The sequence below is a fragment of the Aquarana catesbeiana genome, linkage group LG12 (assembly GCF_042186555.1).
Source record: "Aquarana catesbeiana isolate 2022-GZ linkage group LG12, ASM4218655v1, whole genome shotgun sequence".
In the NCBI taxonomy this organism is placed as follows: domain Eukaryota; kingdom Metazoa; phylum Chordata; class Amphibia; order Anura; family Ranidae; genus Aquarana; species Aquarana catesbeiana.
Genome location: NC_133335.1, coordinates 136,865,534 through 136,888,339, shown reverse-complemented (window position 1 = coordinate 136,888,339; position 22,806 = coordinate 136,865,534). Strand labels below are relative to the sequence as shown.

The 22,806-nt window shown below is 44.4% G+C and overlaps 1 protein-coding gene across 4 annotated transcripts in view; it reads right to left on the bottom strand.

Moving 5' to 3' along the window:
* Positions 1-22,806, bottom strand: part of STARD3 (StAR related lipid transfer domain containing 3) — a 152,646-nt gene that overhangs the window by 41,653 nt on the left and 88,187 nt on the right. For all 4 annotated transcript variants that reach the window (XR_012236931.1, XM_073608357.1, XM_073608355.1 and 1 more), the window contains one exon: positions 9,544-9,639. Coding sequence is in view for 3 of the 4 variants with exons in the window: in XM_073608357.1 (XP_073464458.1) it covers positions 9,544-9,639 (96 nt within the window). In the remaining variant the exon portion in view is untranslated. The remainder of the gene's footprint in view (positions 1-9,543; positions 9,640-22,806) is intronic.

The window sequence follows — 22,806 nt, the reverse complement described above, 5'->3', positions numbered from 1 at the left end:
GACAGTGGTCCTAAAATAGTGTCAAAGTGTCCGATGTGTCCGCCACAATGTCGCAGTCACAATAAAAATAGCAGATCGCCGCCATTACTAATAAAAAAAAAAAAATTATAATAAAAATGCCACAAATCTATCCCCTATTTTGTAGACGCGGTAACCTTTGCGCAAACCAATCAATATAGGCTTATTGCGATTTTTTTTAATTTCTACCAAAAATAGAATACATATCAGTCTAAACTGAGAAAGAATTTTTTTTTTTTTTATATATATTTTTTGGGGATATTTATTATAGCAAAAAGTAAAAAATATTGCATTTTTTTCAAAATTGACGCTCTTTTTTTATTTATAGCGCAAAAAGTAAAAACTGCAGAGGTGATCAAATACTACCAAAACAATTGTGTTTGGGTGCAATGTCGCACAACCGTGCTATTGTCAGTTAAAGCGACGCAGTGTCGTATCGCAAAAAGTGGTCTGGTCAGGAAGGGGGTAAATCCTTCCGGGACTGAAGTGGTTAAGATTTCATCTCTGGCAGTCAACAATACTCCAAATGGAGAAGAGATACACGGTCAAGGGTTTGTCATAGGTAGTCAATAGAGCCAATAGCTTACCATTTTTGTCCCTTTTTTCAAAAATACCTTCTTTCCTCTGTTGTAAAGTACAGGTGGCATTATCCTGATAATGAAGATATAAAGTCATTCTAAAGAAATTTAAATTTGCCAAGGTATATGAGGAGGGTGGATCAGCCTGCGCACATTCCTTCTCCCTATCCTGTAACATTGTCACCATGTGTTTACACTCCATCCTAACAGCTTTAATGGCCGATATATACATCCCTCTTGTAGTGGCTTTAAAGGCATCCAGTTCTATTTGCTCCATGGCTGATCCCTCATTAACCAGCAGTAAGAGTCTAAATGGGGCTTTAGCACCTCCTCGAATGAGGGCTCTCCCATCCAGCTAGGTGATAAGCGCCAAGTCCCCCTAGGCCTATGGGACCAAAGTTGTAGGATAAGCTGTAATGGGGTATGGTCCGATACACCCCCAGGTAGGTATGAAACCTCAGACACAGTAAGTAAAAGGGCAGCATTAGCAAAAAACATATCTATTCTAGAGTAGGCAAACATTGGAGATAGATAAGAATAACACCTATCCGTAGAATGTTTCCACCTCCATAATTCAGTATTACTAGCAGCTGCTGCCCAGTGTAATAATTCATTATTAGACGCCTGTTGTGGATTAGAGGTATCCAGGGAATAGTTGAGAATACTGTTAAAATCTCCTGCTATCAGCAGCTTAGACAGGGAGTGGGGTGCTAGTTTTTCTACCAAATTATGTCACTGGAGAATGGAGGAGGAATGTACAGTATCTCACAAAAGTGAGTACACCCCTCACATTTTTGTAAATATTTTATTATATCTTTTCATGTGACAACACTGAAGAAATTACACTTTGCTACAATGTAAAGTAGTGAGTGTATAGCTTGGGGTGTACTCACTTTTGTTGCCAGCGGTTTAGACATTAATGGCTGTGTGTTGCGTTATTTTGAGGGGACAGCAAATTTACATTGTTATACAAGCTGTACACTCACTACTTTACATTGTATCAAAGTGTCATTTCTTCAGTGTTGTCACATGAAAAGATATAATAAAATATTTACAAAAATGTGAGGGGTGTACTCACTTTTGTGAGATACTGTACATATTAACCAGAGCTAAATGGTGTGAATAAATTTCAAGCGATATCACCACATAACCTCCCATCAGGGCCAGTAATTACCACATCTATTGAGCATGGTAAAGACTTATGTAGCAGGATTGACACTCCTCTGGCGTAAGAGGTGAATGTGGCATGTATAGCTTGTTGGATCCAAGGACATCTAGAATTTTGCTGCCCAGCAGGTGGGACTCTTGCAGGAAAATAATGTGAAGGGGCAGGCATGCAGAAATTTCAGCACCAGGGCCCTTTTAAATTTAGGATTAAGTCCCTTGACATTCCAAGAAATTATGTTAATATTTGATGACATGACTGTAATTCCAAATATAACCATTAGATGGGAGCCTAGTATCAGAAATAGAGCCTAGAGCCATACAGAGCCACTTACAGTGCTGAGACATGAACGCATACCAAAAACACACATAACATTTAAATAGCTATCCATCCCTGAGCATAAGGGGAACTATGATAGTGCAAAAAACTCACTTGTATGAGAGTGATTTTTTTTTTTTACAACGGGTAAATGCAGAAACTCTGCATTAAGTCAAAAAATCCTAACAGAAAATCTGCCTGTCCCTGTCTCGCCTTGAATCCCAGAAAAAAAAAAAAAAAACTTGGATAAACGTCACTGAGAGGTTACTCCATGAACTCTGCAGAGGAAAAAAAAGGGGTGGGGGTGGGGGGGGGGGTAATGAACAGTCTTAAAGTTCCAGTCCAAGAACAAAAAAAATCCTATGGAAAACTCTGTATCCCACATATCAAGTCAGGAGATAACATGAAAGTTTGCTATGCATTTAAAAAGTTATAAAGTGAGGCTAAAACAATGAAACAGAAAGAAAAAGATAAAAAGACATGGATAAATAACCTCGATTTGCAGTACATATAGGCCGACCATGCTTGTAGGATCATACAGGGAGACAGGTACCCCTTTAGTCAGGTTTGTATTAATGTGAAAAGCAATTCCACAACAGGAACATTAACTTGGCAATGAGAAAATTAGGCCAGGGTATGCAGCCACTCTGAAACATCTAATGGAGAACTTCACTGAGCCCCGATACTCCACAAGCAACTTGCTGGGGTATAGCATGCTGTAGGTGAGCCCTTTTTTCACTTCCACAAAAGGTACTCCGACCCCTCTGGAGCTCACGGGGGAAAAAAAAAAAAAAATCAGGGAAGAGAGGAGGGTAGTATTTTCATATCGGAGCTGAGGTTGCTTCCTGGATTCAGCAAGGATAATTAAGGAAACAGACTAGAAATGGCCTGGTCGGTGACCCTTGCGGTCGTGGGCCTGTCGGGACCCTATGCACGTGCTCCACAATGTAGGCAGAGGATACCTGTGTCAGCTTAAGGATATCTTTGAAGAATGCTTCTGCAAAGCCAGTGGGGTTTGACCCTTCTGAGCCCTCCGGGAGACCCACTACGCGCACATTATTGTGGCGCAGCCTGTTTTCTGCATCTTCAGCTTTACTGTGCGCTGCAATTCTGCTACATTATGGATGGTGGTGACAGTAGCGTCCTCTATGTCAGAAATGCAGGATTCAGTAGTAGTTAACTGGCCCCATAACTTATGTAGATCCCCTCTGATGAAGCCACATTCTATTGCCAGTGTGTCTATTCTGCCCATTAGTTTTGCCGTGCTGGCATCTATGGCAGCTAGGATGGCCGTGGTGGAGGCACCATCAATCGGATGGTCCATACCTGCAGGCTGTGAGGGGTCCCTGCCGTCCTGATCCATGACCAGCAGCAACTGCAGGTCAGTCTGCACTGCCACTGTCTGCCCGACTCCCGGATACTGGGGCAAGATGGCCACCGCATGTGTCACTGCTGGGGAGCTTCGAGGCTTGGAAATGCAGTTGTTTCCTGGCCGATCGTCCTTGGGTCGGTATAAAGGGAAGAGTCCCCAACCCGGTGGCAGTGGTTTGCTGAACAGAATAGCACTGTAAACAGGAGAATTAAGGAGGATTCTGCAGCATGGGAGCCGGATATCTCTCGAAGGCATCTGCCCTCGTTCACATCCGGTCACACCCCCTGGTTATTTACATTTTTGCGTACGTTCAATTTTCACCATTTTGCAAAAAGGTGTAATTTAAAATTTACAAATATTTGTTATTTATTAACTCAATACAGGTTAAGCTTTTATATTTACCATATATACTCAAGTATAAGTCGAGATTTTCAGCTCTTTTCTTTTGGGTTGAAAGTGCCCCCCTCAACTTATACTCGAGTCACCGCCGTCTGCCTACATGATCAGCGTGTCATGCAGGCAGATGGCGGCCAGCGTGTGCTGTTACTATTCGGCGGCCAATTACTGTTCAAAAGCCGCGCCTCCTCCTCGTCTGTGATAGGCAGAAAACTCCATTTCCCAGCAGTCAGTGTACAGCCTATCACGGACATTCTCTCATCCTCGTCCATGGTATGAGAATGAGAGAATGTCTGTGATAGGCTGACCGCTGACTACTGGGAAATGGAGTTTTCTGCCTATCACGGACGAGGAGGCACGGCTTTTGAACAGTCAATGGCTGCCGAATAGTAATAGCACACGCTGATCGTTGCAGAGCAGCACAGGGAGGCATGCACAGGATACAGGTAGGATGCACACAGACACATGCACACAGACACATGCACACAGACACAGGACACATGCACACAGGACACATGCACAGGACACAGGGAGGTATACAGCTGCAGATGGACATTGTTGACCCTCTTTTTCCACTTACAGTAGCTGCTGCATTTCTCACCCTCGTCTTATACTCGGGTCAATACGTTTTTCCCATTTTTTGTGGTAAATTAGGCCCTCGACTTATACTCGCGTATATACGGTAGAAGGAATTCAGCAGCAATTTTGTAACATTTGCTGAGTTTATATCTGCTAACAAAGATTTTAGAGTATTTTAAGTGAATATATCGTTTTGGTAGACATTTGTGCACATATTGCAGCGCCTTAAAAATCTGTGGCACTTTTTTTTTCTACAGGTCAGAAAAATATATGGTTTGGGGGGGGGGGGGGGGGGGGGGGTCTTTCACAAACTCTGAAAGCTGCAAGTAAAAAAATAAAAACCTTTAAATTTTTAGAGAAATTTTAATATTAAGATTTTGGTGTATGTTCTACTTTCACTATTTTGCAAAAGGGCGCAATTTAAAATTACTCTATACAGGTTTTTAACTCAAGCAAGAAGAAGTGCAAGATAAGGCACGTAAATTCTGAAAAACAAGAACTGTAAAATGGAGGGGAAATGACAAGGTCAGCTTTTATATTTAGTAGGAATTTTGAAAAAATTTACTGTGTTTTTATCTGCAAATAATTATTTTAGTGTATTTTTAGTGAAAATATTATTTTGACAAACATTTGTGCAAGGGTTGCACCGATACTAATACCGCGTACTTGTATGTGTACAAATGCTCTGATGCCTGATCTGATACCTGGGCAGTCAGGGGATGATCGGTGCGGCGGTCCGGGCCATTACAAGCACCGATCTCTCTGTATAGATTTCAATAAAGCAGCTGACAGCCGCTTGTCCTCCTCTTCTTCCTTCGGATTTCAGCTGCCTCATTGAAATCTATATACAGGGAGATTGGTGCTTGTAACGGCCCCCACCGCTGCACCAATCTCCCCTGACTGTCCCCTGTGTCCTCCTCCATTTCCTCCTCCGTGCACCAAAGGTCCCCCTCCAGTGCGCCTCTGTCTCCCTCCGTGTCCTCCCCTCCTCCGTTCCTCCTCTGTGTCCTCCTCTGGTTCCCCCTGCCCCAGATCTGTCAGGCTGGAGAGCGGAGGAAGGAGTAAATCTGTCATATACCGGCTCCTTCCTTTTCTGAATGCACAGTCAGTGATCACTGACTGTCCATTCATAACTGAGCATGTTTACATTGCTTCAGTTTACGAATGAAGAGGAGCCACTGTCTCCTGTCCATTTATTTTTAGCGCAGCTGAGGCTACATAGAAAGGGACTGGGGAATCTGTGTTCTTAGTCCCTTTCTCTGTCCCAAAGGGGAAATGTCAGGGGTTGATAAAAAAAGGAAATGTAATATATTTAAAAAGGAAAATTGTAAAAATAAAATAAAGAAAAACACGGACACTGACACTGAAAAAATGCAAAAATGATCTGACCAGCTGAGTTCAGACTATTGCGAATTGGATGAGGGATCCCCATATCCAATTCGCAATAGCAGGAGATTGTGACCGTCTCTCAATGGAGCCGGTTCACATATCTCCGATGCGGCTCTGATGCTAAGTTGCACAGGAGCTCTGTGCTTCTTTTGGTCTGTTTCAGGTCCAAATTCAGCCCAAAATTCAGGCTGAAATCGGACCTGAAACGGTGAACCAGGACACACTGGAACCCCTGCTGTGAGCCACATCAGCATGCAGTGTGAACCGAACCTAAAAGTGGGACCTGCCAGTAAAAGGGTTAAACTCAATCTTTCCAAAACTGAGCTCAATATTTCTTACCTCCTGCATCGCCTCCCCCAATTTCTATATCTGGATCAACATCCCTGTAATCAATTACTCACCTTAGGCCAGGGGGTGCCAACTGCAATCCTGGACTCTCCTTTCAGCCACACTTCCAATCACTGACCAAATGGTGCCACCTTCATTCCAGTCACATTTCCAAAATTCACCCCTTTTTTTTTTTTAAACAAATGACACCACGGCGCTTCTAATTCACTCACTTGTTATCTCCCACCCCGACTATTGCAACTTCTTTGTTGGCCTATCTTTACATAGACTCCCCTTCAGTCTACCACAAATGCTGCTGCTAGACTGAGCCACCTATCCCACTGTTCAGTGTCAGCCAACCCTCTCTGCCAATCCGTCTAATGGCTTCCACTCACCTAATGCATACAATTCAAAATAATATCATCATACAAAGCCATCCACAACTCTGTCTCGAGCTACATCACTGGACTCATCTCAAAATAACACACACTGCCCTATTCGCTACTCACAAGATCTCCTGCTCTCTATCCCCCTTGTCACCTCCTTCCAGGTTTGTCTCCAGTATTTCTCCAGAGCCTCTCTTTGCTTCTGGATCTCCCCACCCCATTTCATATAGCTATTTCCTACTCTGCCTGCCTTCAAGTAATCCTTAAAAACTCATCTCTTTAGGAAATCCTATGCCAACTCTAGCTTAGCTAGGAATTTTGTTTTCTCTATCAACTCCACCCCTACGGTAATTACCTTTTGTATCATTTATCTCGCTCTTTAGATTGCAAGCACTCATGAGCTCCTAACACTCTTGTATTGTAACTGTACTGTCTCCCCAATTCCGTAAAGCGCTGTGCAAACTGTTGGCACTACATAAATCCTAAATAATACAGTACAGTACATATAGGCCGACCATGCTTGTAGGATCATACAGGGAGACAGGTACCCCTTTAGTCAGGTTTGTATTAATGTGAAAAGCAATTCCACAACAGGAACATTAACTTGGCAATGAGAAAATTAGGCCAGGGTAGGCCAGGGTATGCAGCCTGGCCTAATAAACGTAATATATTTAAAAAGGAAAATTGTAAAAATAAAATAAAGAAAAACACGGACACTGACACTGAAAAAATGCAAAAATGATCTGACCAGCTGAGTTCAGACTATTGCGAATTGGATGAGGGGATCCCCATATCCAATTCGCAATAGCAGGAGATTGTGACCGTCTCTCAATGAAGCCGGTTCACATATCTCCGATGCGGCTCTGATGCTAAGTTGCACAGGAGCTCTGTGCTTCTTTTGGTCAGTTTCAGGTCCAAATTCAGCCCAAAATTCAGGCTGAAATCGGACCTGAAACGGTGAACCAGGACACACTGGAACCCCTGCTGTGAGCCACATCAGCATGCAGTGTGAACCGAACCTAAAAGTGGGACCTGCCAGTAAAAGGGTTAAACTCAATCTTTCCAAAACTGAGCTCAATATTTCTTACCTCCTGCATCGCCTCCCCCAATTTCTATATCTGGATCAACATCCCTGTAATCAATTACTCACCTTAGGCCAGGGGGTGCCAACTGCAAACCTGGACTCTCCTTTCAGCCACACTTCCAATCACTGACCAAATGGTGCCACCTTCATTCCAGTCACATTTCCAAAATTCACCCCTTTTTTTTTTTTAAACAAATGACACCACGGCGCTTCTAATTCACTCACTTGTTATCTCCCACCCCGACTATTGCAACTTCTTTGTTGGCCTATCTTTACATAGACTCCCCTTCAGTCTACCACAAATGCTGCTGCTAGACTGAGCCACCTATCCCACTGTTCAGTGTCAGCCAACCCTCTCTGCCAATCCGTCTAATGGCTTCCACTCACCTAATGCATACAATTCAAAATAATATCATCATACAAAGCCATCCACAACTCTGTCTCGAGCTACATCACTGGACTCATCTCAAAATAACACACACTGCCCTATTCGCTACTCACAAGATCTCCTGCTCTCTATCCCCCTTGTCACCTCCTTCCAGGTTTGTCTCCAGTATTTCTCCAGAGCCTCTCTTTGCTTCTGGATCTCCCCACCCCATTTCATATAGCTATTTCCTACTCTGCCTGCCTTCAAGTAATCCTTAAAAACTCATCTCTTTAGGAAATCCTATGCCAACTCTAGCTTAGCTAGGAATTTTGTTTTCTCTATCAACTCCACCCCTACGGTAATTACCTTTTGTATCATTTATCTCTCTCTTTAGATTGCAAGCACTCATGAGCTCCTAACACTCTTGTATTGTAACTGTACTGTCTCCCCAATTCTGTAAAGCGCTGTGCAAACTGTTGGCACTACATAAATCCTAAATAATACAAATATTAATAATCTGGTGACCCTGACCCTGTCCAGAAAATGTGGCAGTTGGAGTTGAGGTAAACCATATAAACCGTCATGCCCTGTACACACGTTAGGATTTTCTGGTGGAGAATTTGTGATAGGACCCTGTTGTCGGAAATTCCGACCATGTGTAGGCTCCATCACACATTTTCCATAGGAATTTCCAACACACAAAGTTTGAGAGCTTGCTATAAAATTTTCCGACAACAAAATCCGTTGTCGGAAATTCCGATTGTATGTGCACAAATCCGACGCACAAAGTGCCACGCATGCTCCGAATAAATTAAGAGACGAAAGCTATTGGCTACTGCCCCGTTTATAGTCCCGATGTACGTGTTTTACCTCACCGCGTTCAGAACGATTGGATTTTCCGACAACTTTGTGTAAACGTGTGTATGCAAGACAAGTTTGAGCCAACATCTGTCAGAAAAAATCCATGGATTTTGTTGTCGGAATGTCCGATCAATGTCCGACCGTGTGTACAGGGCATATGTTGTTTTTTATTAATTTATATACAACCTTTATCCAAAAAGAAAAAAAAAAAACGAACTGCTTATAAAGTGTTAGCAGAAGTTTGGCTTTGATTTGTTTGTCAAGTCCATCTAAATCTGCTAGTGCATCAAACCCTCTTCCAAGACTGACAATGCTGCTGTCCAAAGGTATCTCTGTTGCTCCTCCATCCAGAGTGAAGCCACCCTAAAACAGGAATGTATTACTGGCTGTAACCCCAGGTGAAGATAAAAGGAAAAAAAAAACTAAAATAGGAAAACTAATGCAGCCATCTCACATTTAAGGATTGGTATGCTGCAATACATAACATTTTTGTTTTTAATACAAAAGTAAATGTTTATTTTAGTGCTGAATATAATAAACATAGAAAAACCACAACAGATTGCATATAACACTCTCCGTGACAGATCACTTCAGGACCCCATGCCATTCGTTTTCTCTAATAAGATCCTATGTGACCTTTAAAATACTCCTGCATAAGAGGCAATTATGATCACTATATTTTTAGACGTTTATTCATACTAACCTGACACACAGCCACAGTCCTGTTCCACAAGACCATCTTCTCAGGTTGTAATATAACCTCTTGGTATACAACTTCTGCAGGACACTGAATTAAAGCCTGAAAGCATTAACAAATATTAGATGTTTCAAACACTGGACAATATGTATAGGTAAATGTGGGTGAACATATAGAAGGGAATTCAAAGAAAAATGTGGGTTTTTTCAGTAATGCACTGCACTAAATGCAATACTCAGTAGCAGCAAGATTTTATTTTCTACTGATGTCAGAGTAGAAAAGGGGTCATTCTCATTTTTATAGGTTACTTTATATGGTTATTGAGTTAGCCTGCTTAAGGCCCCTTTCACACTTATACGACTTCAAAATCGCGCGATTTTACAGCAGCTATTTTGCTGTGATTTTACCGCAGTACTACTTTGTACGACTTTGCCACAACTTTGGCATTACCAAATGAAAACATACAGTAGTTGGTATGAATCATGAGGGGGAACTCCACACCAAATTTTAAATAAAAATGGGCGTGGGTTCCCCCCCCAGGGGCATACCAGGCCCTTAGGTCTGGTATGGATTTAAGGGGTCCCCCCCAAAATCTATACCAGACCCTAATCCGAGCACACAGCCCGGGCGGTCAGAAATGGGGGTGGGGACGGATGAGTGCCCCCCCCCCCCCCTCCTGGACCATACCAGGCCGCATGCCCTCAACATGGGGGGGGGTTGCTTTGTCCCCATGTTGATGAGGACAAGGGCCTCTTCCTGACAACCCTGGCCGTTGGTTGTCGGGGTCTGCGGGCGGGGGCTTATCGGAATCCGGGAGCCCCCTTTAATAAGGGGTCCCCCAGATTCTGGCCCCCCACCCTTTGTGAATGAGAATGCGGTACATCGTACTCCTACCCATTCACCTAGGGAAAAAAAGTGTCAATGAAAAAACAAAGTACACAGGTTTTTAAAGTAATTTATTAGGCAGCTCCGGGGTCTTCTTCCGACTTTGGGGGTCTCTCCAGCGTCTCCTCCCGGTGTCCTGATCTTCTGCCAGCTCCTCCGCTATCTTTTGCTAGCGGTGGCCCGGACTTCTGCCTTCTTGTCTTCTTCCCTCTTCTCTTCTTCCGATGTTGACACAACGCTCTCTCCGACTGGAATGCTCTCTGAGCGCTCCGATGTGACTTATATAGGCGATGACCCCGCCCCCTTATGCCGTCACAGTCCCTGGGCATGCTGGGACTGACATTTTAGGGGGCGTGGTCACCTGGTGATGTTGACCACGCCCCCTTATGATGGCACAGTCCCAGCATGCCCCGGGACAGTGACCTCATAAGGGGGCGGGGTCACCGCCTATATAAGTCCATTGCGGAGCGCTCAGAGAGCATTCCAGCCGGAGAGAGCGTCGTGTCAACATCGGAACAAGAGTAGAGGGAAGACAAGAAGGCAGAAGTCCGGGTCACCACTAGCAAAAGAGCTGCAGAAGATAGCGGAGGAGCCGGCAGAAGATCAGGACACCGGGAGGAGACGCCGGAGAGACCCCCGAAGTCGGAAGAAGACCCCCGAAGTCGGAAGATCTAAGGGCCTGGGATGCTCCTGGGGGGGGAACCCACGCCCGTTTTTTCATTTAAAACATAGCGCGGCGTTCCCCCTCATGATTCATACCAGACAGCTGTCAGCACTGCCTTTCGCTCATCGCGAAAGGAAAAAAAAGTTTTCCTTTCCCGATCAGCGAGCCAGCGCGACATGCACAGTACCCTGTCGCCGAGGTACTGTACATGGTGTGGGGCTTCTGCTTACAAAGTCGTACTGAAATCGCGTCTATATTATTCAGGTACGATTTGCATGCTACTTGAGAGTTTAACATTGAGGTCTACGGAGTACAACTCGCATGGAAGTTGGACCAAAGTAGTGCAGGGACTATTCTGAAGTCGGCACGACTTAAAGTCGTGCCAATATGAATGGTAGTCATTGAAAATCATGGAGAATGACTTGTCATACGATTTTGCAATACAAAATCGTGGGACAAGTCGTATAAGTGTGAAAGGGGCCTAAGGCAGATTTACCTGCAGGCAAAATCTTTTATGGCACTGTACAATCATAAATTTCTTCATCCAGGGATGGGGGTTTTGGGGGTGGGGGAGGAGGGGAGGTGTGGGCTCTGCTAGGCTATTAGCATATTTCCATTTTTTTTGTTTCACAAACGCTTTATTGAAAGATCAGAAGGTTACAACATCCATTTGAGACAATTCCAAAGTACCAAGTGTCAAAGATGGTTGGTGTGACAGATACAACCAGAGCAATATACAAAATCTAGTTGCAATACAGGTGATGCAAAAAAGACAGAGTCATATAAAATCGACAATCGGGTGTACCAGAACGAGGTGACCACCTTGAGAAGCAACCTCATAGAAAGTAGGCAAACATTACTCAGAGTAGAGTGCCAAATCCAAGAGAGTTTTGCTGATTTAACCTTGTAGCTCTAATGGCCTCATCAGGAGGATTGTCTCCAGGGAGGGACATACAGTATTAATTATACAGGATTTATATAGCGCCAACAACTTGAAGGTCAGTTCTACTAACCAAATGTTGAAGTAAATCTAAGTTTACATAGAAGGATCGAACGAAAGAAAGAAAGAAAGAAGGAAAGAAAGAAAGAAAGAAAGAAAGAAAGAAAGAAAGAAAGAAAGAAAGAAAGAAAGAAAGAACGAACGAACGAAAGACAGAACGAACGAAAGAAAGAGGAAAAGAAAAAAGGGGGAAGGGGGGATTCCAGGGAGGGAGCAGAGGATAGTTAGGATAGGGGAAATGCCAGAACAGGCTGAGACAACACAAAAGTAAAGCACATCCACCCTAGCGTAATACAGTTTACTAAGAGCAACACTAAAAACTTCACTCGATACATTCACATTATTCCATAGTATTTTGTGTGTCAAAAACAACCCTCCTGAATGACTGCTGCAAGGTCTGGATAAGAGATCACCTCCAAATGGGCCACCTGACAGCATAGGAAAACCAGAAGCCACTGATGCCGATCCCTGGCGTGCCCGGGTAACTGCCCATGCCCCCGGTTCACCCGGAGCCGTGCTCTATTGACAGGAAACCACAGAGAGACACGTCATGGTTGCCATGACGGCGCATTTTGAAGGCATGGCCTCTGTCAAGTCACTTATGAAATGAGGCCACACCACTGAAGCTTGTCATCATGGCTTCCGTTAATGGCTGGGTAGTGGTTTTGTTATCCTGAGTGGTAACGCCGATCATGGCGTCATGCAGCAGCGCGATCTGTCACAGGACACATCCAATGGGTGGTCAATGTACCAGCTCACTGCTGGTACCATGTGACCGCCGTGACGAATCACAGCAGGTCACATGACAGTTGTACACAATGGATGGTTTTCTTTCATGCCATCCAATGTGTACAACTGTGTTGCTAGCTGTGATTGGTCAATTTGATCACATGGTACAGACAGGGCCAATCACAGCCCATCTGTACCATGCAATTAGCTTTGGCCAATCACAGCTAATCACAACAAAACAGACTCAATCAGTTTCATTCAGTAAAATGCTTGCTTATAGCAATGTAATGCACTGCTATAAGCATACAATGTGTAAAAAAAGAAAAAAAAAAATCCTGATCACTACCCCAGAACAGTACAATGTTACTATGGTAACATTATATTGCTCTGGACACAGTGTGTTAAAGAGGAAGTAAACCCTTCTTTGCAAAGTAAAGGCATAATGTGCGAGTAAGTGTCACATTATGTGACACTTACCTGTAAACGAAGCCCCCGCTGTCCTCGCTGCAGGCCGCATCCATGTTCGCCCGTCTTCCTTCCGGGGCAGTGGACTCCAGCTGTGTGACTGGCCAGAGCCGCATGCATGCGGGACCCGTCGGTCATGGCACTGTTTTTTTTCTTTTTTTGTACTGTCAGCACTCAGTGTCCCTGATTACTGCCACACCAGTTATATGATGATGCTGTACTGCACTAGTGACAGTATATATATATATATATATATATATTTATTAAAAAAAAAATAGGATTTTTATAACAGCTTACCTGTAAAATCCTTTTCTTTTGAGGTGCATCACGGGACACAGAGTCTCAGTAATTACTGATGGGTTATATAGGGTATCACTAGGTGATTGGACACTGGCACACCCTAGACAGGAAGTTCAACCCCCTATATAATCCTTTCCCTTACTGGGAGTACCTCAGTTTTGTAGCAAAGCAATATAAGTGTATTAGAAGAGGAGAGGGACCTCTGTGTCCCATGATGTACCTCAAAAGAAAAAGATTTTACAGGTAAGCTGTTATAAAAATCCTATTTTCTTTCTCGTACATCACGGGACATAAAGTCTCAGTAATTACTGATGGGATGTCCCAGAGCAATGCTATCTGAAGGGAGGGGAACCACACAAAGTAGGGTGTAATCAGACCTGAGGACCCTGTACCGCTGCCTGCAGCACACTACGCCCAAAGGCGATAGCCTCATGCCTTCTCACATCCACCTGATAAAATTTGGTGAATGTATGGACGACCAGGTTGCGGCCTTGCAGATTTGAGCCATGGAGGCCTGGTGATGCACTGCCCATGAAGCACTAATAGCCCTAGTGGAGTGCGCCTTGATCTGAAAAGGCAGAACTTTCTGCTTCAAACCATAAGCTTGAACAATTACTTGTCGAATCCATTTAGCAATGGTAGATTTCGACGCTGCCTGTCCTCTATTAGGACCTTATGGCAATACAAACAAAACATCAGTTTTGCGAACCTGAGCAGTCGCTTCCAGATAGGCTTTGACTGCTCTCACTACATCCAAAGAATGATAAAAAGGTGATAGCAAAGTATGTACAAAGGAGCCAATATCCTATAAGACTGAAAGAAGAACTATGCACTATAAGTCGAGGTCGCCCTTGAAGGATTTTTATACTGGCCAAAAGTAAATGTATAATCTCAAAAATTATTTTGTATAAAAGTGCACTACAGTGCCAACTTTATTAGACATGTAAAAAATATATATATAAAAAGGTAACAATAGAAAATACAGTTATACAGGGTGCAAATACAAACACAATATATACATCCAATTGTATACAGAAGATATGACACCCCTGTGCCTACAGCCCGCAGCCTAAAAGTGGAAGGTCAAGCGGATGAAGTATACAGCACGTGACCCGACATGTTTCGGAAATAGGTATGTATTACTCCTTCATCAAGGGATTTACAATTGGGTAATCCAATCTCTATCTGTAATGTAAATTTCAAAAATAGTAAAATAATATCGTCATGAATTATATGCGACTACAATTTTGCGATATATATACCTACTACATCAATTTCTTGAGTGCATTAATAAGAACGACTTTAATTTAAAATTCACGATGACTCATAGCCCCAATGAAATTACGTTTTTAGACGTGCTGATCGAAAAATCATCAAATGGCAACCTCTCTAGTGAACTGTACAGTAAGCCCACAGCAGGCAATTCCTTGCTTCATGCAAGTAGTTTCCACCCTAGGCCTCTCTTGGCGTCTATACCATATAGTCAGTATTTAAGAGCTTGCCGCAACTGCTCCGACGATGTTGGATTCAAAACTGAAGCCAACACTCTAAAAAAGAGACTCCTCGAAAGAGGATATTCAAACACTTGTCTAAAAAAAGCGTATAAACGAGCCCTTAATCAATCTCGCCGTGACCTGCTTAATGCACAAAAACAACCTAGTAAAGATGAAACAACAAGAATTATCATAACATATCCATCACAACACAAGCAGGTCAAACGTATTTTGAATAAATACTGGCACTTATTAACAATGGACCAAACTTTGGCCCCCTTTGTTCCCAATGTCCCAGCAGTTACCTACAGGAGACCGTCATCCATAGGAGACAAAGTGGTCAACAGTGAGTACAAAGCCTGTAAAGGCGATCCATGCAAAACACTGGGGACCTATATGTGTGGGGGATGCCAATATTGCCAGTATATGGACAGACGGAAAAACATTATTCTGCCCAATGGCCAGCTGTTTTCTCCTAGGCATTATGTTAACTGCAAAACTTCTGCAATAGTATATTTGTTAACTTGCGAATGCGGGTGCTACTATGTGGGCAAAACCATAAATGAGTTTTGGAAACGCATTTACCAACATCTTGTCACCATACGCAAACGCGATCCAGACTTGCCTATTGGTCGCCACATGGCAACGGTTCATCCTTCATCGATCCCCAAAATATACTTTCTAGCCCTTGATCGCATCCACTTCAATCCGAGAGGAGGCAATTTTAACAAGCGCCTTCTCCAGTGCGAACTGAGATGGATACACAACCTACGGGCAAACTATCCACCTGGCCTCAACGGGGCCTTTAAAGGGGTTGTAAAGTTATTTTTTTTTTTTTTTAAAATAACAAACATGTTATACTTACCTTCACTGTGCAGCTCGTTCTGCACAGAGTGGCCCCGAACCTGGTCTTCTGGGGTCCCTCGGCGGCTGTTTCAGCTCCTCCCCGCAAGCATTTACCACCTTCATGCGAGCTCCCTCGCACGGTGGTGAGTGCTTGCGGGCGCGCTCCCGTGATACAGCCGGCGGCTATAGCCGCTCGCTGTATCACTCGGCCCCGCCCCCCGGCGCGCCGCGTCATCGGATGTAATTGACAGCAGCGCGAGCCAATGGCTGCGCTGCTTTCAATCCATCCACTGCAGCCAATCAGCGACCAGGCTGAGCTGCAATGAAGCTGACGAGGACGAGGAGCGAAGATTCGAGGCATCAGGTAAGTAAAACGGGGGGCCTGGGGGCGGCGGTACTGTCAAAAGTTTTTTCACCTTAATGCATAGAATGCATTAAGGTGAAAAAATTTTTACCTTTACAATCCCTTTAACTTTAAACCTTTCCTCCTTGGCTTTTCATCAGGGGTTTGTGAGCTGGATTTGTAGGGACCCTCACATAGGGTTCGCTGTCTGATCATGTTTCTAAATTTCATTTAATTTATTTCATTTATTTTTTCTTCAATATATTTTTTCTTTTTTCTCCTTCTTCATATGTCATCCATTACTACATGCAATGTTTATATTAGACATTTTAGGATAGATACAGGAACGGATATAGGCTACCATGTCCATATATACCTAGGTCAGTCCAGACCAAATTGATTGCTATACTATTGTTTGCCTATATATCACATGCATCCAAGTTTCCTGTTTCTTTCTAACCATCATTTGATTGAATTGATTGCTATTTAACTGCTTGCATGTAATTATAGTTTAACATTTCATTACGTTTCTCCCCTTTTCTTGTCCCATTTCATTTATGTACAGCAGGCTGGCTTTTGTTCATTTTCCATCTTATCCACAAGATGGCGCATGTTGCCGAGTGCAGATCATTTGCGCGCACACCAACACCCGGCGGGTAAGCTCCACACATGCACGGCTATGGGGCAGCACTAGTCTGCCTGTCCCCTTGGCCCTTTGCATGTGGAGGAGCTCTTTGAAGTGTCCCCATGCTGGCTTCCTTGCTCGCATGGGGACCTTATGCCCGCCGGTGGAGTTGCGACGCGTGACGTCATCACGCCCCCCGGGGGCGTGCCTCGGCGTCAGGGGGACGCCTCGATCTCCACACACAGCTACTAGCTATGCAGCTGATCTCGTGGAGTGGACACTGATTGGCTAATGCCTAATCAGCTGTCCTTTATGAGATGCAGACACTCCTAGGGCACCTGTCAGTTTTGAACTGCTGCCGGAGGTCTGCGTCTCAGGAGATTAGTTAACAACCACAAGGTAATCAAAATACTCTACAGATTTTACATACATTTGAAAACTGGGAAAATTTTACCCCATATGCTTCTCTACTATGGCTGAGTGATTGCTGTTTCTCTCAGCCAAATATGGGCTTAATTATGCGCCCTGTATACTTATATTATATTTCAAACACACAGATCTCAATCAGGCGTCCCTTGTGAACGTGCTGCAGCGCTATGCCCTGGATCTCTGGCCACCCATCTCATGTTTTGTGGACTTTCTAAGCCAGCCTGCTTCACCTCTGGTGTTTAATTTTCATTTTGTTATCACCTGTTTGTCCTCATGAATCAGATTGATGTAAATATGACTAGTTTTTCAGATTGTTTGGAAACTTTTTTGTACTATTCTTTACAATTATAAAATCGCATATATCGCAAAATTGTAGTCGCATATAATTCATGGCGATATTATTTTACTATTTTTGAAATTTACATTACAGATAGAGATTTGATTACCCAATTGTAAATCCCTTGATGAAGGAGTAATACATACCTATTTCCGAAACATGTCGAGTCACGTGCTGTATACTTCATCCGCTTGACCTTCCACTTTTAGGCTGCGGGCTGTAGGCACAGGGGTGTCATATCTTCTGTATACAATTGGATGTATATATTGTGTTTGTATTTGCACCCTGTATAACTGTATTTTCTATTGTTACCTTTTATATATATATATTTTTACATGTCTAATAAAGTTGGCACTGTAGTGCACTTTTATACAAAATAATTTTTGAGATTATACATTTACTTTTGGCCAGTATAAAAATCCTTCAAGGGCGACCTCGATGCATTTATAGTGCATAGTTCTTCTTACAACCAAAGAATGTAGTGATCTTTCTTCTGTAGAACAGGGATCTGGAAAAAAGGAAGGCAGAACAATATCTCGGTTTAGATGAAAACCTGAAACCACCTTCGGCAAAAACCTTGGATGAGGGCCTAACACCACTTTATCCTTGTGCATTATTAGATATGGCTCTTTACAAGAAAGGGCCGCTAATTCTGATACTCTTCTGGCAGAAGAAATGGCCAACAGAAAAATTAATTTCTTGGTCAACAGAACTAAGGGAATTTGAGGTATCGGTTCAAAAGGCTGCTTCTGTAAAGCTGACAGAACTAAATTCAAGTCCCAGGGGTTTAGAGGCGCCTTAACCGGAGGATTAAGGCGAGTTACCCCCTGTATAAAGCTTCGGACCAAAGAATGCGAAGCAAGTGGACGTTGAAACAGAACTGATAAGGCCGAGACCTGGCCCTTGATGGTACTCAAGGCCAGCTTCATCTCGAACCCCATTTGCAGAAAGTCAAGTATTCTGCCTATGACATATTTTCTGGGATGCCAACCCCTGGATTCACACCAGGAGACATATGCTTTCCAGACTCTATGATAAATCATTCTGGAAGCTGGCTTCCTTGCATTAATCAAAGTAGAAATCACAGGGCCTGAAAGCCCACGACTCTTCAGAACGTGGGTTTCAATAGCCAAACTGTTAAATTTAGTGTTTGTAGGGCAGGATGGAACACTGGTCCCTAGGATAGCAGGTCTGGACGTGACGGTAGGGTCCAAGGGGCCACCAGAAGCAACGACTTCTTTTCCTGCTTGATCCTGCAAAGAAGTCGTGGCAGCAGCAGAATAGGAAGAAAATGCATTATTCAGAGAGAATCGATGCCATGGAGTCACCAACGCATCTGTCCCGCATGCAAGTGGATCCCTTGTTCTTGATACAAAGTTGTCGATCTTGTTGTTGAACCTGGATGCAAAGAGATCTACATCCGGAACTCCCCTTCTTTGGCATATGGCCAAGAAGATGTCGGGGTGAAGAGACCATTCCCCTGGGACTAACTGCCGGCGACTTATGTAGTCCACCTGCCAGTTCTCTACCCAAGGAATGAAGATTGCCGATATGCACGGCACATGCTTTTCTGCCCAGATTAAGATCTGGTTTACTTCCTTCTGAGCTGCACGACTCCTGGTTCCTCCTTGGTGATTGATATAAGCCACTGCTGTGGCATTGTCGGACTAGATCCTGACAGGGCAACCCTGTAACCTGAGCGTCCAGGCTTTTAGGGCTAAATATGCCGCACGGATCTCCAGAATATTGATGGGAAAGGTCCTCTCGGTCTTGGACCACCTTTCCTGGACAGTAGACTGTTCCAGAACTGCTCCCCAACCTGAAAGACTGGCATCTGTTGTTACCACTGTCCAGGTAACTGACAAAAAGGATTTTCCTTTTTGCAGATTCTCGGGAATCAACCACCAACTGACAATCTGACGCACTGCAGGAGACAGGCACATCAGAAAATCTAACGCTTGATCTTTTTGTTCCAGGCAGACAGGATACTGTTTTGCAGCAGTCTCGAATAAAACTGAGCATAGGGAACTGCTTCGAATAAAGCCACCATCTTCCCCAGCAGCCTCATACAAAGGCGAATAGAAGTATTCTTCTTTGCCCTGACTACCTGAATCAGTCTCTTTATGGCACTGATTTTTGCCTGGTGTAAATATACCCTCTTCTGGGCTGTATCTATGACCAGACCCAAATACTCTAGTCTTCTTACTGGATTTAAAGACGAGTTCTTCAAGTTGATTGTGGTGACCAAATTTTGGTCCAAGCGGGCTACCGACCGATCTATCAAGAGCAGGTCCTCTATGTACGCCATTAGCGTTATACCCTTAATCTGGCTAGATTAAGATCTTTGTAAACAACCGAGGAGCAGTGGCTAGCCCGAAAGGCAGAGCTACAAACTGAAAGTGTCGATTTTCTACTTCGAAACTAGATATTTTTGATGAGCAGGGAAAATAGGTACATGCAGGTACGCATCCTTGATGTCTATTAACGCCAGAAGTTCTCCTCCTTGTAGGATGGAGACTATCGATCGGATTGAATCCATGCGAAAGGACCGTACTTCTAGGAATCGATTTAGATCTTTGAGATCTAGAATGGGTCTGACATCTCCATTTGGCTTTGGTACCGTGAAAAGGTTTGAATAAAACCCCAATCCCTGCTCTTGCATGGGAAATACCATGATAACTTTTTGTGACAAAAGTCGCTCCAATGCTAGAAAGAGACTTCTTTTTCTCTGGGTCTTTGGGGACATTTGATCTGAGGAAACGAGGAGAGGGGAATTCTCGGAACTCTAGTTTGTAACCTAGAGTTATTGTGGTGACTACCCATCTGTCCTGATAATCCTTCTGCCAGACCCTTGAGAACTTTAGCAGTCTTCCCACCACTCAAGCAAGCAGTGATGCCCCTTCATAAGGAAGCTTTAGCGTTTTGTCTTGTAGACTTCCTCCCCAGGACTTCTTCTGTCCCTGGGGCTGACTCTGAGATTTAACTCTTGAACCTGATGGAGTAGGCCGTCGTGACTGCCTAGAGGATGATGCCCCTGGCACTGGAGAAAGAGCCCGTTTAAAAGGAGGGACGTTTATTCCTTTTCTTAACTGGCACAAGGGTGCTTTTCCCACTAGAGATCTTTTGGATATAATTGTCCAAATCCTCCCTGAACAGTCTTACACCACAAAAGGGAAACCCAGCCAGGAGCTTCTTACATGGTGATTCGGCTGACCAATTTTTCAACCATAAGATTCTACGCATATGTACCAACCCAAGTGTAAGGCGAGAGGTCTGGAGGATAGAATCTCTGATTGCGTCAACAGCAAAACACAAAGCCGCTAGTAGGTTGGCCAACCCCCGGGCTTGCTGTTCAGGTAATACCTTGAGCACCTGTTTAACATGGTCTCTCAAGTATTGACAAACTCCAATTGCTGGCACTGCAGGTTGAGCCACTGAACCTGCCAAGGAGAAAACGTTTAACAGGAATTACAATTTTTTATCATTTGGATCCCTAACCATCTGTGCGTTGTCAACAGGACAAGTCAGACTTTTATTTACGGAAGATATGGCAGTGTCAATCACCGGTATACCCCACATCTTAATATATTTTTCCTCCATAGGATAAAGTGTTGAAAATTTGCACCAACACCTTCTCATCCTGAGAAGCTGAGGAGGGCCCTTCTTTACTTGATTCCTCAGAAGAGGAGTCATCAGTCTCATCCCGGTCTTCTGAGGGGGATTCCTCTCCTTTTTCCCCAGAGTTCCTCTATTTGAGGGTCCTGGGTGGCAGAGGGGGACCTAGTGCGTTTTCTTCCACTGAGCGAAGATGCGATTAAGGCCACTAATCTTTCCTCTAAACCATTTATGGTTGATGAAAAAACCTCCTGCGTAATGTATACAGGGGCTGAAGTGCCAGAAGCAGCTGCAGCCCCTAACCCCAAAGCTCACTCTGGCCAGCTTCCCCAGGTTCTTCGGGGGGGAAGGTGCTGCAGAGGGGGGGGTCCTCAGAGCTTGAGGGAGATCCCTTAGAGCCCCTATTTTTCAGGGTATTTGTACCTCTTCTGCCTATAGTGCCAAGCAACAAAGGTAGAGGTACCACAAAGATGCACTGACTGCTGAGCAATGTAGTTCAGCAACTGCCACTAAGACCCAGTCTGGTGCTTAAGTAAATGCTGCCTGGGAATGCCTGTGTCCCACCTCACATGCGCCCGTCTGCTCTGCGTCCCTCCATAAGCTGTGTGCACCTGAAAAAGAGTGCACTATATAGCTTGTGTAGCCAGCGATGTGGGCGTCTAACCACGCCGACGTTGCATTAAAGCTCCGCCCCCACCTCCAACCACCCCTTATGCCCCCCCTGCTCTTTTCAAAAACAAGCGGTTTCCCGCACGAGCCGAGGCTCTGATCTTGCATGGAGAGGAGGCTGGGGCGGAGGAGAGAGAAGGGCCGTTGGATGGGAAGCCACCGTAATGGCGGTGGCGGGTGGTGCGGTATACTACTGCTCCCTGCTAAGGCTTATCCCGACCCCCTAAGCCGTGGGGGGAGAATCCCTGAAGGAAAGAGCCCCCCTATCTACATCCCACCTGGAGCATGGCTGGAGGAACGTTCAGCGTGGACACAGACAGATAGATCAGGCATGAAAGGTATGTGCTCTTGACAGCCCCCAGTGGCGACTTTAGGCATAGCATACATTTACTTAACCACTTACCGACCGCCGCACGCCAATATACGTCCAAAGTTTGGCGGCGGATATCGCTGTTATGGCAGCAGCTAGCTGCCATAACCCCCGTATCCGCATTTTCATGCGGCGGTTGGCTCTCAGATAAAAGTGGTCTCTGCGGCGGTTTTGCCACGAGATCACTTTTATCGGTGGCGGGAGAGAGGCCCCCCCTCTCGCCGCGATCCGGTGACCTTTGCCGCTTACCGGAGCCGTCGGTAGCGGTGGAGGCGATAGCATCTGTCTCCTTGCTGTGCCTGGAGACGAGTGAGGCTAAGATGGCGCCCACTCGTCTCCATGACACTGCAGGGCGGAAGCGACGTCAAAACGTCACTTCCGCCCATACATCTTAAAAGACACATTTTTTCAATGTCATTTTTTTAAATTACTTTTTTAAAACATTTTTTATTGCATTTTAGTGTAAATATGAGATCTGAGGTCTTTTTGACCCCAGATC